At 39.8% G+C, this 17,701-nt stretch overlaps 1 protein-coding gene across 6 annotated transcripts in view; it reads left to right on the top strand.

The window, feature by feature from the left end:
* Positions 1–17,701, top strand: part of nphp3 (nephronophthisis 3) — a 160,026-nt gene that overhangs the window by 46,808 nt on the left and 95,517 nt on the right. For all 6 annotated transcript variants that reach the window (XM_073073004.1, XM_073073002.1, XM_073073003.1 and 3 more), the window contains 6 exons: positions 1,215–1,367; positions 3,079–3,212; positions 4,818–4,978; positions 8,846–9,002; positions 12,085–12,159; positions 12,271–12,450. In XM_073073004.1, coding sequence (XP_072929105.1) covers positions 1,215–1,367; positions 3,079–3,212; positions 4,818–4,978; positions 8,846–9,002; positions 12,085–12,159; positions 12,271–12,450 — 860 coding nt within the window. The remainder of the gene's footprint in view (positions 1–1,214; positions 1,368–3,078; positions 3,213–4,817; positions 4,979–8,845; positions 9,003–12,084; positions 12,160–12,270; positions 12,451–17,701) is intronic.

Genomic DNA, 17,701 nt, shown 5'->3' with positions numbered 1-17,701 from the left:
ATCTAATATTTAACTTGTTGGCTAAGGCTCAACCACTTGACTTTCTGCAGTTTGTCCCTTAAAGGGATATTTATGGGAAACTGTATTCTTTAAATGATAATAGCTTGATTTCTGTTATACCTTGCAGTTTCCCAATCAACTTTAGTCATGTCATGTCTCATGACTTTGTAGTTTTCTATGTATACATGTAAGGCTTTGAATTGAATTGAACTACTTTGAATCCTGATGTAAAGAATATTATATTTTGTTCAGTCACCCTTAAAGTACCCTTAACTAAAATAATCTCCCTTTCCTTATTGTGTAATAGACTCCATTCTAAATTTGATCCTTAGCATACATAAACTCATCCTCACAATTAGCTAATTTGATTTGTGTTTTTATCTAAGTTAAAACTATCCACGATTATTGACATGTTTCATAACATTATCCATGCTCTGTGCCTTTCCAGTTTTCCTGTTTTTTCTGTGCCTTACATTAGCACCACTGTTAAGAGACCTAGAGATAGTTCCCTTATGTTTTGTTTGTTACTTACTGATTGTTAGCTCCACCAGAGTTACATCTATTACTTGGATTTCTAAGATAAGATCCTTTCACTTGATTAAGCTTATTCCGTCATCTTCAAGGCTGCTTCTTTTGCATTTTGCTTACCTCTTTGATTCTGTACTGTGGGCGCCATGCTAATATATTTTCCGGGTATCTATCTATCTATCTATCTATCTGTCTATCTGTCTATCTGTCTATCTATCTTCTCCCTCCTCGTCCTCATCCTCGTCCTCATCCTCGTCCTCCTCCTCCTCTTCCTCGTCCTCTTCCTCCTCTTCCTCTTCCTCTTCCTCCTCCTCTTCCTCTTCCTCCTCCTCTTCCTCTTCCTCCTCCTCTTCCTCTTCATCCTCATCCTCTTCATCCTCCTCCTCATCCTTTCTCTCTCTCCCCCCCCACCCCAATCCTAACCAGTGACCTTGCATGGTAAGGTAATGTTCCCTAGCCAAGGAAAAATAGCAACTTGGACTCTCGTATTTCAAGAACGCATATTATTCTGCTAAACTCCAGCAAAGGTAGATCTATTGTATTTGGCCTGTACCTGTAAAAGAATGTTTTCATCCCAGAAATCAATTTAGTGAAGTTTCTTGAGCCATTGTCCCTCTGTCTCCAAGGTAAGTTTCAATACAGAGGTCGATGCTTGATGCTGACTGCTTTTTTTATTTGTCTTTCAGTTACAGGCACTCAATGTGAGTACTGGAGTGGTGGGGTCCTAGGAAGTGAGCCGTCAATGGGCAGCATGATACAGCTTCAGCAGACATTCCGAGGACCGGAGTTTGCACAAAGTTCAATTGATTTAGAGGGGCCTTTTGCTAATGTTAATCGAGGTAAGCCATCAGTTATTAAGGTCATGGGTTTTGTTTCTTTATGTATAAATATACTGAGTAATATTTTGTGATGGTACTTTGAAACATCTGATACTAGTTGGATTTGTCATTTAAAATTTTTACCCAGAATGTTGCTGAAATTGCAAGTAGATAATGCTGCTGCAAGGAAAACCAATTGTCTGTGACAGGGCAATTAGTCATTTATGTCCATGATCATTCAGATGAAGAAATGTGTATTTTTATTTCATTCACAAGTAGAACAACTTTAATTTACAACATATTTCAGTGGTATTGTCAGCTTCGTGACAAATCATGGATGCCTTTGAATATCTGGGTATGGCCACCAGTTGGCCTCTGAAGTTGCTGAAGCATGTGCATGCAAAAAAAAACTGAGAGTCTTGCTATCTTCTGTTATTTTGTCAGTAAATTGTCTGGTTGCTCAATCAGATTAAGGTCGAGGTGATCTTCATTCCACAGTGAATTTCTAGGTCAAGTGAATAAAGTGGAGCAACACAAACAAAAATGCTGGAGGAACTCTACAGGTCAGACGGCATCTTTGGAGAAAGGGCACCCCTGTCACAATCGACTGTATTCATGTGTATAGTTGAATGACAATTAAACTTGTCTCTGCTGCTGCTGATGTGATCTCACCATTGATGAGTCCCGACGCAGGTTGGGGAACCACTTTGTCAAGCATCTTCGCTCTTTCTGCCACAGCAGGCGGGATCTCCCAGTGACCACCCATTTCAATTTGACTTTCCATTCCCATACCAACATGTCTGTACTGCAACAGTGAGGCCAAACTGAGGTTGGAGGAGCAACACCTCATGCTGTATCTGGGTAGACTTCATTCTGATGGCACGAGCATCAATTTCTCTAGCTTCCACTAATCACTCCCCTCTGTTTCCCCCCTCCAAACCTTTTTTCCATTTGCCATTCTAGTTATCCTTTCATCCCTCCCCTCGCCCTCACCCCTTGGCCATCTCCTCTGTCTGGTTATTTATTTTATTTTATTTAGCGATACAGCCATGAAGTAGGCCCTTCAATGCACACTGCCACAACAATCCCGTAACCCAGATTTAACCCTAACCTAATCACAGGACAATTTACAATGACCATTTAACTTACCCAATATGTTTTTGGACTGTGGGAGGAAACTGGAGCTCCTAGGGAAAACCCATGCACTCCTCGCAGGGAAGACATGCAGAGACTCCTTACAGAACGGTGCTGTGATTGAACTCCAAATTCTGGAACTCTCCCAGTTGTAGTATTACGCTAACTGTTATGCTACTGTGGTGCCCACCTCCTTCCCTTTATTCTATGGTTCACTATCCTCTCCTATTAGATTCCTCTTTCTTAAGCCTTTTACCCCTTCTGTCCATCTCCTACCAGCTTCTCATATCAATCTTCCCTTTCGCCTACCCACCCATCTTCCCCCTTACCTGGCCTCATCTAATCACATACCAGCCTGTACTCCCCTCCTCCCCTCCCCAACCACCTTCTGGCTTCTGCTCCCTTCCTATCCAGTCACGGTAAGGGTCTCGCACCGAAATGTCGACTGTTTATTCCGCTCCATAGATGCTGCCTGACCTGAGTTCCTCCAGCATTTTGTGTATGATGCAGAAGATTTCCAGCATCTGCAGAATTTCTTGTCTGTGATGTTGTAGTGTTATGTGTGAATAATTTGTTTCATTGGGTTGACGCTATCCAGATGATTGGGATGCTGCTGTTGCAAGTTTACTACAAGTCACACCATTTCTTCCTCGGACTCTTTGGAGCAATACAGTGCGTTGTTATCTTATGAATACTGCAGAGACACAGTTGGAAGTGGACATTTTTCTCCAAGTAAGTAGGTATTTACTTGTGATTAGTTATTGTTGATGGCTGTGTGGGTGGGAGGGAGGAGGGAGAGTGGAGAGTGTGGTTGCTGGCCAGTGATGCATAGGTGATGCTGGACAATATAGCTTAGACGATGCCCACTATTGTTTCTGACTGCATCTGGTGACTGGATAGATAAGATGACGTTAGCGTTAACGTGAATTTCAGGGAAATAGAAGTGTACATACAGAGCAGCTCAGGTCAATTTGCTTGAACATCAGTTTGGGAGAGTGCAGAGTATGGATAATAGTTGGAGAGAAGACAGGATTCACCTACATTGGAACAATTACAACATGTTATCACTTGACTGAATCTATACATTGGTGTTTGAAGGTAAAATAGCAGCTGTGTAACATAAGTAATGTGATAATCAGCTGGTAATCTCTTTAAAGGTATTAGTTGAGGGATAAATATTGGCAAGGATACAAAGATACCTTCCCCACTCTTCCATATAGTACCTTGAGATCCTTTGTGTCTACACTAGAGAGCCGACAATAGGTGCAGGTGGAACCTTGGTTAAACAACTCATCCAAATGGCACAACTGTCAGCTTAGTAGTCTCTCACATATCAGTTGAGACTTTTGTGTTCGAGTTTCTGAGGTGAAGTGCACTCTACAGTGCCTTGAGAAGGTATTCAGCCCCCAGAACTATTTTCACATTTCACTGTCTCATTCTTTAAAATATATTGAAGTAAGATTTTTTGAGCTAATCTCCAAAATGATCTGCATGTCAAATCAAAAGAAAAATTCTAAAGCATGTCAACAGTTCACTGTATAAAAAAATGGTGACCGAAAAGTGTTCATCCTCTATGTAATTACTATGCTAACTTTTCTTAGGTGCAATATCATCAGAACCATCATCATCATCAGCCACATGACGTGGGTGATCATGGTCTTTGACCATGATTGTTATTGGCAAACTTTTCTACAGAAGTAGTTTGTATTGCTGCCTTTTGGGCAGTGCCTTTACAAGATGGGTGACCTCAGCCGTTATCAATACTCTTCAGAGATTGTCTGCCTGGCGTCAATGGTCGCATAAGCAGGACTTGTGATATGCACCATCTGCTCATATGAACATCCACACCACCTGCTTCCTTGGCTTTGTGACCCTTATTTTGGGGGGTGGGGGTGGTGGTCTGACCTAGGCGGCGTGGGGTATGGTTTCATATTTTTTCAATTTTTCGTGATAGACTGCACTGAGCTTCGATGCCATTGAGATGGTCTTGTACTCTTCCCCAGATTTGTGCAGTTAAATTGATCAAAGTCCCTGGATGTAATATTCATTTATGTGACTAGGAGGGGTGAATACTTTTTACAAAGCACTGTACTTAATTTTCAATGGCCTTCAGTTATTAAGTTTTTTGTATGTAACAGGCTTTTGCAGTCACAGAACACTTCAGCAGATAGCTTGTTTAGTGTCTCCAGAGGTCAAGCAGCAAGTGATCACAGCATTATTTCTGGATTGGATTCTGCCTCATTCATTGATGAAGTTTACATTCCCTCAAATGAATGCCACAAACGTACTGTTACCCAAAGTTATGATTTTTACTATAATGTTTTCTGTTGCTTATAGGAATACTTACCAAAGCTGCAAACTATTTGCGAGAGTCTTGGGCACTTTTTTCTCATAGTGCATTTCCCAGTGAAGAACTCAGATGAATGTATAATTGAGAGGAGATGGGAAATTGAGAAAAGTTCCTTGTGTCTTTTCTTCCTGGCTGCTGCTTTGCCCAGGTAAGGGCATTTCTATAACATGAAATAATTAGAAATTTTAAATGATTGTGTTTGCTCAGCTTATTCATATCAAATTTCTCTTGGTTATGTTGTAATAATCCACATATGTGAAGGTTATATTGAAATAACAGGTATTTGGCATGAATGCTTTCCACATGTATTTGAAAACCTGCTAATAGTAATTTCTACTAAAACTTCAGACTCTAAGGTAAAATTTGTATTCCTATAATTTCCTGTTTTGTCAATATTTTCAAATTTTGTAATCATTTTTAAATATCCAGCTTTTGGCATTTACAATTTGCATTGCTGACAATCTTACCAGCCTGCTAGCGCAGTGATGCATTTCTAATCTCCAAAACATGTTAAAATAAAAAATTAAAAATTGCATTACTTGATTTTTTTTTCTTATCTCTTTTAATGCCTTTATTAACATGTGATTTGATTAATGTTCTCTCAAAAATGTGGGCTTGGACTTGATGTTGTTGCCCCAAGTTCTGATTCAGTGAGATCTACTTTGAATGTGCAATCAGACTCTGCTTTACTGAGTTTCCAGTTGACATCGTTTATATCAAGGGTTCTTAACCTGGGGTCTGTGAACTTGGATGGGGAAAAAATTACATCTTTATTTTTACTAACCTCTAACTGAAATTTAGCATTTCCTTTAATGATGAATGTAGGCAACCAAGCACCTGTGACTTTAACACCTGTCCAATTAGCAGTACATCTGACTTTGTCACCAGTTGAAATCACAGATATTTGCATATCACATTACAGTTGTTACAAATATCTCAAAATATTGTTTATAACACACTCATCACTACTTTGAAATTACGGTAGTTATTGGATCCACTGCAAGATCAAACATGATCAGTCTTGTCTGCAAGTGCTCGTGTGATGTAGCAGCCCTGTGCCTAGTAGTTGTTCAGCCACCAAACAGTGAAGTCATGTGTTCTCACATTTGTGACCCAGACATCTATGCTGCCCTCCATTATTCCCTATCTAAAATTGTTTGTTGATCAATGCATAGGAAGAGGTGAGTAGCTTTTATAGATAGGTGTGTGTGCTATGAATGTAGTGCAATCAGGCTCTGATGTTTGGGATATCTGTTGAAGTGTGTTATTTAAAGTAACGTCTTATTGTTGCTAACAGATTGTGAAGACATACAATCTTGTAAGTTTTGTGAGGAACAGAGGTTCTTTTTTTTTTGTTTTTCCCTTCATACTTCCTGGAAAGAAAAACTTCAGACTCTTTGCACATATGGAGCTCCTGTGATGCTTGGTAATACATCTGGTTTTGTTACTTTAGCGAGAAAGGAAGCTCCCCACGTCATCGTCACTCATTATTTTTTTACACAGGCAAGCTCTGGCAACATAGACTTTTCCAACAACACTGAAAGAAGTTTGTCAACAGCTGTAAAAGTCATCAAATTTATTAGAAGCCAGTCTCTAAAAAAACACATTTTTAAAAGACTTTGTCAAATGGGTACAGAATATGAAGGGTTTCTCTACCACACAGAAGTTCATTGGCTTTCAAGAGGACATGTTTTGAAGTGCTTATTCGAACTAAGGGCAGAAGTTTCACTTTTTCCTGAAAGAAAAAGAAAACCCATTATCATACATGGGTTGGCTGACCTGACAGATATTTGTAACCATATGAATGAAATAAATCTTTCAATTCAAGGTCCTGAAGTCAGCATTATGGATGCTACTGAAAAGTTGCTAGCTTTCTTGGCTAAGCTGCCAACGTGGAAGAAGAGAGTACAGGCCGACATCTTTGTGAACTTTCAAATGCCAGAGCAAGTGCTTTACCAAGATGCGACACTTCACCTGTGAGTCGGCTGGTGTGATATACTGTGTCTGATGTTCCCGGTGCAGCCTTTTATATATTGGTGAGACCCGATGCAGACTGGGAGACCGTTTCGCTGAACACCTACGCTCGGTCCACCAGAAAAAGCAGGATCTCCCAGTGGCCACACATTTTAATTCCACGCCCTATTCCCATTCTGATATGTCTATCCATGGCCTCCTCTACTGTCAAGATGAAGCCACACTCAGGTTGGAGGAGCAACACCTTATATTCCATCTGGGTAGCCTCCAACTTGATGGCATGAACACTGATTTCTCTAACTTCTGTTAATGCCCCTCCTCCCTTTCTTACCCCATCCCTTATTTATCTATCTATCTATCTATCTATCTATTTATTCCCCCCTCCTTTTTTTTCTTTCTCTGCCCCTCTCACAATCACTCTTTGCTTGTTCTCCATCTCCCTCTGGTGCTCTCCATCCCCTTCCTTTCTCCCTAGGCCTCCCGTCCCATGATCCTTTCCCTTCTCCAGCTCTGTATCCCTTTTGCCAATCACCTTTCCAGCTCCTAGCTTCACCCCTCCCCCTCCTGTCTTCTCCTATCATTTTGGATTTCCCCCTCTCCCTCTTACTTTCAAATCTCTTATTATCTTTTCTTTTAGTTAGTCTTGGCCCGAAACATCAACAGTGCTTCTCCTTATAGATGCTGCCTGGCCTGCTGCGTTCCACCAGCATTTTGTGTGTGTTGCTTGAATTTCCAGCATCTGCAGATTTCCTCATGTTTGCGTTACCAAGATGATGTTGAGACACAAAATTCGCTGTCAATTTCTTTGAAGGGAGACTTCTGTGAACACATGGAAACACTTCAGAACTCTTTCAAAAGTTACTTCCATCTTGATGGCATTAAAATTGGGCCATAGATCTGTAGTCTTTTCTGATATAAACTGTATCAATGAGCCGATAAACTCATTGATCTTAGGACAAAAAACTTACCACAATTGGAGTTTAATTCAAAAAGGCAAGGAGAATTCCGGTGTTCCTTGAGAGGAGCCTATCCTCACCTTGTAAAGTGAGTTATGGAAGCTTTAATTCTTCTTATTTATTAAAAATGGCAAAATAATTGCATGTAGTCCAAAGATGTTATTGTGTTTTTGAATATTTTACATTAATATTTTCTTTCTAATGATATTTGGGTATGAGTATGCATACTCCATGATGGTCTAAGGGTGGTAGTGTTGATGTAGGGTTGGTCAGTGAATTCAGTAAATGTTTAGCTTTTTAAAAAAGGTGTACCACTTGAATTTTGAAATCATGTAATTTATCTTAAATGTAGATGATAGAATAAATCATTGTGAAGTATGATTTAACTATGTCACTCCAGGTGCATATTTTTACTACAAATACATTATATACAAGTAAATTTAATACCATAAACTAGGGGCTAGTGTGCTCTAATCTAGTTATCCCTTGCTCTGTGAGACTTTCACTTGAAGACTATATTTGGTCCATGTTCCCATGGCTTTGTTTTTATTTGTTATATGCACTCCGCCAAAGCAATTGAGGTGAACTCCAGTTTTGTTTGAAATTTGGTATTTCCTGTCTTTTTCTCTTGTGCATGCAACTTTCACAGAACCAATGAATTGGGAAATATTCTAGAGTTTCTATTCACATAGGTCTGATAGGATTTTTTAAGGTTTGGGCAATTTGTTTGTCTTTAGCAAACTGGGTTTGTGTGTTGTAGTTTTCATATTCAACACTGTCTATAATATTTAGAAGAGAAGAGAGAATATGTGGTGGAATAGAACCAGGCAAAAATGAAGGATATTTGCAAGGTCTTCATGTGCTAAGAACAAATTCACTCCTTTCATTTTAATTGCAACCCTGCTTCAAAGCAGAAAATGTCAGAAGTATTTAACAGTTTAGTAGCATCAATATTTTGGACCTGAATTGCTACTGTTCCTCCCTTCTGACTTAAGAGTGTTCAACCATGTTTGGTGTTCATATTTGCTACACCCTACAGTATTTTGCCTTTGAGTTATGGCTTTGCCTTGTTCTGTTTATGCAAGGTGTATCGAAGAGGACTGTGAAGAGTGTTTCCTGAAGAATGCTGAGACCAGACCTTTGGTAATTTATCACAGACTGGTGGAGACTGGTGACAATTCAGCACATGCACACCAATTGATCGGCAAAGTTTCTGATGCAAACCATTCCCAAAGAGCAAAGGTAGTATATGGAATTAGAAGAATCTTACTGTTCATTCTACACTTCTGTTTAGAAAATTCCTCGCAGAGTGCAATTTTCAGTTTTCCTATTGTTGCATTTGTTTCTTTAGGGCATTCAACTGTTATGCATTTTGAGGGAAAAGCCAAATTGACAAAGCACTCGTGTGGACTTAACAACCTAAACCCAAGCATCTTGCATCTGTAATTTTAATGTTCAGACTTCATTTTTAAAAATTAATTAAATGGAGGTCATTCGGCTGATTGGTTATGTTGGTTCTAAGGATTCCCCAGGTTTTCCTTGTAACCTATTAGCCATCACATGCCTGTTAACTTCACCCTCTCCTATCACCCAACTACACTAGCAGTAAGTTATACGGTAGTGGCTAATTAGTCTACCATCCTGCAAATGTTTGGGATGTAGAGAAAGCTGGAAAATCAGGTTGTAGCCCATATAGTCATGGAGAACCAGCAAATACCACACAGACATGACTATAGATCAGGACCAAACCAGGTCAGGCTGCTGGAACTATAAGGTAATAGCACTAACTCCTTATAAAATCCAGTGGCAGTGCACCAACTCCTTGCTTATCCCAGCAATAACTGACTACAAATACTGGAATCTGAAGCAAAGAACAAAATAGTGGAGGAACTTGCTGTGGGAAATCTGACCACTGAGCCAGTGTCAGGTTAGATTTGCCATTTGCTTGGCAACTAGGTGGAGACAGGTTAAATTCCAGCTTTTATATTGCTGCTGAGACTTCATCAGATATTTAATTATCATTAATAAGTGTTTTAATTAATGTCAAAATTTAAGATGTTTTATAACATTTTAAAATTTTTTAATAGTATGATTCATTTTAAATTCAATTTGTTTTGAGTATTTGTAAATATCAGAATATGATATCATTGGGTGGGATTTGATGTTTCCAGCATGAATACCTTGCACTGCTTTGGTCTTCGCCAATGAGAGACCAAGTCTGTTGTAGGTAAGTGTGTTTGCTTTTCACCATAATGATCCAGGTCCATTCCTTGGGAATATCTCATGTATACCACAGCCCTACAGTTTTGCACTTTAAAAAATTATGGATTTAGTTTTTAGTAATTGTTACTATACATATGATTTGTTTGTCTAACATTTAAACAATTGTGTTTTGATGCAGCTTGGATGTACTTACGGTATGCATTTTCTTTACAAATATATGTCTGTGTGATTATTACTTCATTCATGCAAATGAATATGATAAAGGAATTATAGCTCTGGAAATGTTTGATCTGAAAATTGTGTAATTATTTAGTGATAATTATTTAGTTCGAGGCTAAAGCAGCTGTTATGGGGCCCTGGCTGATTCCTGTATATAAGTTAATTCAAGATGCAAAGTGGAATTGTGGTCAACACCCATGTCTAAACATCCTCATGCACTTGTTTCAAAAAACAGAAACTGTACAGTTTATAAAGGAACAAGAAGTCAGCTATCTGAAATTGTTTCATTTTGTCTTTCTGTCTGCTTCACCATTCATTGTTTGTGTGTGTGGTTTTCTTTTTGACGAGCCTACATTGTAAACTTTAGCTTATCCATAGCCTTCTGTTTCTTTACTATTTTGCTCTTGTTCTGAACCTTCAACCCCTCCAATATCCTGTGTGCAATATCCTATTATCACTGATAGCCCATCCAGTTCTACCTGTCCTGGGCTCTGTATGTCTAATAATGCATGCTTCCTTGCTGCCTCCTGTGCTCCACTATTAGTCAAGACTAGAACTATTTAGGCCCCGTATAAGATATTCCCCAGATCTCGCTTCCCCCTTGAAGTAAAGCCCTTGTAATATCTCCTCCTTAAACTTGTTTGCCTGTACCGTGCACTTCTGTGAAACATAGCGAGAAGATATCTTTAAGGCAGAGGCTGAGGGGAGACCTGACAGAAGTTAATAAAATTAGGAGTAGCATAGATATACAGCTGGTGCCTTATTTTCAGTGTTGAATTGTCTGATACCAGAGGGCATGCATTTAAGGCCAGAGGGGATAAGTTTGTTTACATATATAGTGTTGGGTGCTTGGAATGCTCTGCCATGGATAGTGGTGGACACAGATACAATATTGGCTATTATTTTCTCACGGATGCTGCCTGACCTGCTGAGTTCTTCCAGCATTGTGTACGTATTCTTTAATCCACAGCATCTGCAGTTGTATTTTTGTGTACAATAGAGGCATTTCATGGGCATGTGAATACGCAGAGATGGGAAGGATGAACACTACAATAAACCTATTTAACAATAAATCTAATTCTGAGTTTGATATGGACCTTGCACGGGCAGAAGGGGTCTTTAGCTTAGGTTGTCATTACATTATGGGACAGAGTGCTTGGTCTTGAGCTGTGCTGTTCTATGTATATACAAAAACATCCAATTCACTTTCTAATGAATAACGTTAACATAACAAATCTCTGGGACTTGACTATTGATTGGCTCCTATACTGAACAATTATTATTTAAATATTGTCTTATCAGATCATAAGTTGCCCCTTGTACAGATCCTCCAACTCTCAATATTAAAGAAATGATTGAAATATAGTTTAGAAACTGAACTTCTGAAATGCCAGATAAAGCTGAAACACCTACCCAGCATCTGGGTAAGGCCAGTAGGTTGAAGTATTAGCTTTTTGTTTATTCATGGATGCTGTCTGACTTTTAAGCTAATCATGCTTCAAAATTTCTGTTGTATTTTCTGAAAAGCTGTTGGAAGTCCAAATGGACACTCTTGGAATTGTCAGTTACAGGACTGTTAAAGCATGGAGATCTTTGGCCTATGGACCTCAATTGCTTTAATATCAGAGTGCATTAGGTTAGTCTAATTCACCAGGCTCTGCAAGTTGATTTTTGAAATATTTATGCTATTCTTTTTGAAATCAATGATTGAATTTGTAGGTTATTTCAGCAAGCAGATTAATGGTTCTTTTACCAAGCCAGCAAAAATTTGTCCTCTGAGCTCTCATCCTTCTACCAATGGGAGTAGTTTCTGTTTTTGTTTTGTCTTGACTTGTTACCTTGAAGATTTCTATCAAATCTCTATTCGCTGTTTATTTATTAGATCATTGAGCATGATGGAAATGCCGAGGAGGGGGCAAAAAAAACATTTTCCCAAATAGAAAAGATCATCAAGCAGGTAATGTAAGACTGGAATTCATATTTATATTTTAATTATGATTCCAACATCTTGGGTTTCACAGCAACAGGAAAGAACATTATTAGTAAAAGCCCTTAACCTTTGGTTTAGGAATTGCTGGGTTGGGAAAGCACAGATCTTGAAAACAAAGATTCCGGAATTGAAGATGACTCCCCTAATTGGGAAAAGGAGGACTTTGGAGATGCAATATGGGACATGCATGAAGAGCAGGAACAGTTGGAAGCTTTTCAGGCTGCAATTGGATCAACCTGTGAACTGGGATTTGAGAAGGTATGCATTAGTTTATGCTCTCAACCATTTTAAAAAGCACCACCATAATCATCACAGTGAAACACAAATACATGGGTAACATTTCAATGGAACAGAATTCAGTCGCAGAGTGCCACAGGGGTGTGCCTCAACCTCACAGATGCAACAAAACGGCAGATTTGAAAGGGAATAGGTAAATCATATAGCAGTTTGGAATGGGTTTCTACTGTACAGCTTAAATCATTGCAAAGGACAAAAAGCATTGATGTAAATATCTTTGCTAGTACATTGGTATCAACCGTGTAGTACAAAAAATAACATAACTTGGTTATTACATCACAGGAGAAGGCTATTGAACCCACCAGTCTGTTCTGGTTCCAAGCAAAGCAGTTCTCTGCATCCTTGCAGCTTCAGTAATGTGGGTTTAATCCCGATCTCAGGTGCTATCTCTGAACTTGGCTCTTTCTCCCTCTCATCACATTTGTTTCCTTTGGGTGCTCAGGCAGATCGGTTATTTAGCCACTAAAATGTAGGTGAATTGTAGGATCTGGAGGGAGCTAATGTGAATGTGGTACGATAAAGATTTTGTCCTGATGAAGGGTCATGGAGCAAAATGTCGACTGTTCATTAATTTCCACAGATGCTGCCTGATCTGCTGAGTTCCTCCAGCATTTTGTGTACAAAGGGTTTGGCAAAATGTGTTTTCTAAGTGTGATTTACCATTGACTTAATGGGCCACTTAGACTCAGTGGCCACTTCATTATGTACACCTCGCTAACACAAATATCTAATCAGCCAATCATGTGGCAGCAACTCAATGCACAGAGCATGCTGGCATGGTTGGGAGTTTCAGTTATTGTTCAGACCAAGATCAGAATGGTGAAGAACTATGATTTAAGGCTACATCCACACTAGACTGGATAATTTTGAAAACGCCGGTTTCGAGTAAAAACAATAGGCATCCACACCAAGCGTTTTTGAAAATACCTCTGTCTACATTAAAAGGGGTATTTGGGCGAATCTCCTCCTACTGGGCATGCGCAGGACATATCTACAGAAAACAAGCCACATGTTTGGGGTCGAATCTCGCAGTGAAAGTCGCGTTTGTGCAGTTACAGACTAGAAAAGCTTAAAAAGAAATTGCTAAGTGATGGACAGCTGTTGGCTGTCGTGCAGGAGGACTTAAAACTAGAAAAAAAAACAAATACTGGAGTGTATGGAGGCAATGGACAGGGAGTTCACGAATGGTATGACCCGGCTGACGACGAACATTGAAAAACTGACTAACTGTTGCATTAATAAAGCACTTTGTTAAATGTATAAAACACGTCTGCATCAGTGTTATCTTGTATTTCCATACAGTGTTACAGTAGGCTGTTACACATCTATTTTCAGAGAAGTACTTGCATAAATAGGTAAACCACCTTCATACAAGCAAGGACAGAAAACAGGGCAAAGTGAGCATACTTATTTATTCAGTAAGTTATGGGTCAAAGTATTTGGTGAGTACATTTCTAACTCTTTTGGCTTCAGTCTTGTTGCCGTCTGTTCTGAAATTGTTAGGTTGTGTAGGGGGTTGCGTTCAAGAAAACAATGAAATGCGGCCATCTGTTCTGGCACGTCATGACAGTGTTTCTAGAGATCTCCAGTTACGCTGTCCACACTACTCTTGCCCAAGCAGTGTTTTCAAATTTACACACTCTGGAGGGTGTTTTAGAAAAGCTTTGTTTTCACTGGAGGAAAATGCCATTTCAGTGTGGACAGAGGGTCAAATGAAGAGAAAAAGTTTTGGCTACGGATTTATCCGGTCTAGTGTGGACGTAGCCTAAGTGACTTTGATTGATTGATTGTTAGTGCCAGATGGGGTGGATTGAATATCTCAGTAACTGCTGATCTCTTCGGGTATTCATGCACAATAGTCTCTAGTTTAGAGAGAATGGTGTGGAAAAGCAAAAAAAACATCAAGTGAGTGGCAGTTCTGTGGGTGAAAATGCTTTGTTAATGAGAGGGGTTGGAGAAGAAGGGTCAGACTGGTTCAGACTGACAGGAAGGTGGCAATAACTCAAATAACTACTTGTTACAACAGTTTGCAGAAGAGCATCTCTCAAGGCATAACACAATGGGCTGTGATCATACCATGACATGCACCACATGAAGACCATGAACATACATTCTGGCCACTTTATTAGGTACAGGGGGCATTTAATAAAGTGGCCACTGAGTGTATGATGAAAGGCAATGTGTTAATATGACATTTCCCAGGACCTGTCTGGGTAGGCTCCTGCTTACTGATCAACCCTCTTGGTTCTTTTGGCTTTTACTTGCACTATCTAATTTACAGTAGCCATTTAACCTATTGGCATGTCTTTGGGAACTGGCAGAACCCCATATGACTATGGGAGAATATGTCAAACTATATGACAGTGCCCATTTCAGGATTGAGCCCTGGCACTGAAGCATCAGCTCTATCTGTCAAGCACTTGTTGGACCTAAGATATAATGGGTTACTTGCCTGATAAGCTACTTGGTTTAACTTCGACAACATGCCTTTACCATACTACAATGTGTTGTTGCAATCTTCTTTTCAGTGAGTCATTTCATAAATTGAATCTAATTTCCAACTTGGGTGAAGAAGCATGATATTTATATTAACGTCTCTGCCGAGGTTGCAATTGATGTAACATCTGTCTAAATCACAATTGAATGCCAAATGTTTGAAGAATTTACATCATCATTTGTGTCTACAGTAATACACCAATAATCTACTATTCAGCTGTTTGGAAACCTCTGTTTTGTTATCTGGAACACTGGTTCAACAGATTCTGATTGCTAGGTTCTCGCTAAATCAGGGGTTCCCATCCTTTTTTATGCCTTAGACCAATACCACAAAGCAAGGGGTTTGTGGATCCCATGTTGGGAACCTCTGCTGTAAATACACTGGACTCAGCTTTGTGTGCTGCCTTTAAATGCACTGGGGTCTTGAGTTCGCATGGTCTGGGTGTGCTAGGGTCCAATGGGAAACCAATTATACTTAGTAATATTTTTAAAAAAGTGAATGAAATGTACATTGGAATGCCTGTTGGAACACATCTCCTCATAACTTGGACCCTCAAGTTCAGCAACATCTTTGTGAATCTTTTCTGCATCTTCTCCAGCTAAATTGCATTCCTCCTATAGTTTTGGAATCAGAACTGCACAATGTACTCCAGGTGCTATATTGGCAACATTGTATATCATTGTAACATGACATCCAGACTCTTGTACACAATACCCTATGTGATGAAGGCAAGTATACTATATGACTTCACTACCCTGACCACCTGTGTCACAAAGTATGTAATATGTACCTGTATCCTTGGGTCTCTGTTCTATAACACTCTACTATGCAGGTTCTTACCTAGTTTAACTTCCCACTTCACACTTGCATTTGAGTTAAATTCCACCTGCTGTTCCTTGGCTCACTTTGTCAATTAATCTAGATCCTGTCTACTATCATCTGCTGTCTTCCTGACATAAATCCTCTTGGTCATATTTTTAAAATATGTGATCAAATTCATGAGAGAGAATTCCCTGCTCAGAAAGCCGTGTCCCTAATCACTCGTGTCCTTTCCAAATCCCACCCCTCAGAATTGCTTCCAGTTACTTCCCTGCCACTGATGTTTGATTCATTGGCCTGCAGATTCCTGACTTGTCCTTGCAGCTCTTCTTAGATAATATCCCATCATCAGCCGTCCTTACCCATGACTAATGATAGAAATCCTCATCTGCCAGGGCACCAGCAGTTTGTTCCCCTGTTTCCCACTGTGTCTAGGAGTACATTTAATCAGGCCCAGAAGATTTATCCACCTTGTGATTTAAGACCTTGGGCAAAAGTGGATATATTCCAAGACATCATTATTCTCTTACCTAAATTTCCAAGCTTCCGTGACCTTCTTCTCAGTAAGTACAGCTGTGCAATAAGACCTTATCCATCTCCCATGGCTCCACATATAGATGAGCTCGCAGATCCTTAATGGGACCTATTCTTTCCCTGGTTATCTTTTTACTTGCAATGTATTTGTCAGAACTCTCAGGGTCCCCCTTTGTTTGTATACAAGGATAAATTGTCATTTTGTCCTCTGCATTTTATTTGGTACTCCTACATCCCTTGTTCTCTTCGAAAGATTAATTTTGAGCCCAGCTGTTTTTGCCTGACATGAAACAAGGTAATTTGTTTTAATAACGTCCACCGTCATGAACTGCAAGAGGCTAGTTCCAGCTTCCAGACAGCCTCAGTCCACTCTAATTCATCTACCACAGAAACAGACCGACAGTGGATGCCATCTCTCTAGCTCTGCACTAATCTCTGGAGCATCTGGACAGTAAAGTCACCAAAAGCAACATTGAGAATGCTGCAGGAACTCAGCAGGTCAGGCTGCATCTATGGAAATGAATAAACAGTTGACGTTTCAGACAGAAACCCCTTTTCAGGACTGCAAAAGAAGGGGGAAGATGCCAGAATTGAAAGGTGGGGTAAGGGGAAGGAGGATAGCTATAAGGTGACTATTGTTTATAGCTCCAACTTCAACATTATATTTACTGTGTTAACTATAACACCAACTTATCTCCAAACTCCTAGAGCTGAGACTCAACACCTCATTTTACAACTGGATGCTTGAATTTCTGACTAGCAGACAACAATCAGTAGCAACACCTCCGCTACAATGATTCTCAACACTGGTGCCTCACAAGGACTGTGTTCTCAGTCAGATACTCTACTCTCCATACATTCAGCACTGTATGGCCAGATTTTGCTCTATATCTATGTTTGCAAATTATACCACTGTAGTGTGTCATATCTCAAATAAAGACGAATCAGTGATAGGGAGTCTAGTGACATGGTGTCATACCAACAACCTTTCCCTCAAAGTCAGCAAAACAAAAGAACTGGCCATTGACTTTAGGAAGAGGGGAGAGAATGCGCATGCTCCTGCTTACATCAGTAGTGCTGAGGTTGAGAGAGTTGTCAGTTTCACGTTCCTAGAATGAATGTAAATGTAAGCCTGTCCTGTCCAGCCATGTAGAAAGCACACCAATACCTGTCTGGGTGTGTTATGGCTTGGTTTTACAACTGCTCTGTGCATGACCACAAGAAACTGCAGAGAGCAATGGAAACAGCTCAGCAGATTGTGGAAACTAGCCTTCCCTCCAAACACTTTTCACTGCCTTGGTAAAGAAATCAAGGACCTTCCCACCCTGAACATTCTCACTTCTCCCTCATATTGGTTGAAGA

Source organism: Hemitrygon akajei, chromosome 20 (assembly GCF_048418815.1).
Source record: "Hemitrygon akajei chromosome 20, sHemAka1.3, whole genome shotgun sequence".
Classification (NCBI taxonomy): domain Eukaryota; kingdom Metazoa; phylum Chordata; class Chondrichthyes; order Myliobatiformes; family Dasyatidae; genus Hemitrygon; species Hemitrygon akajei.
This window is presented reverse-complemented; position numbering and strand designations above follow the sequence as displayed.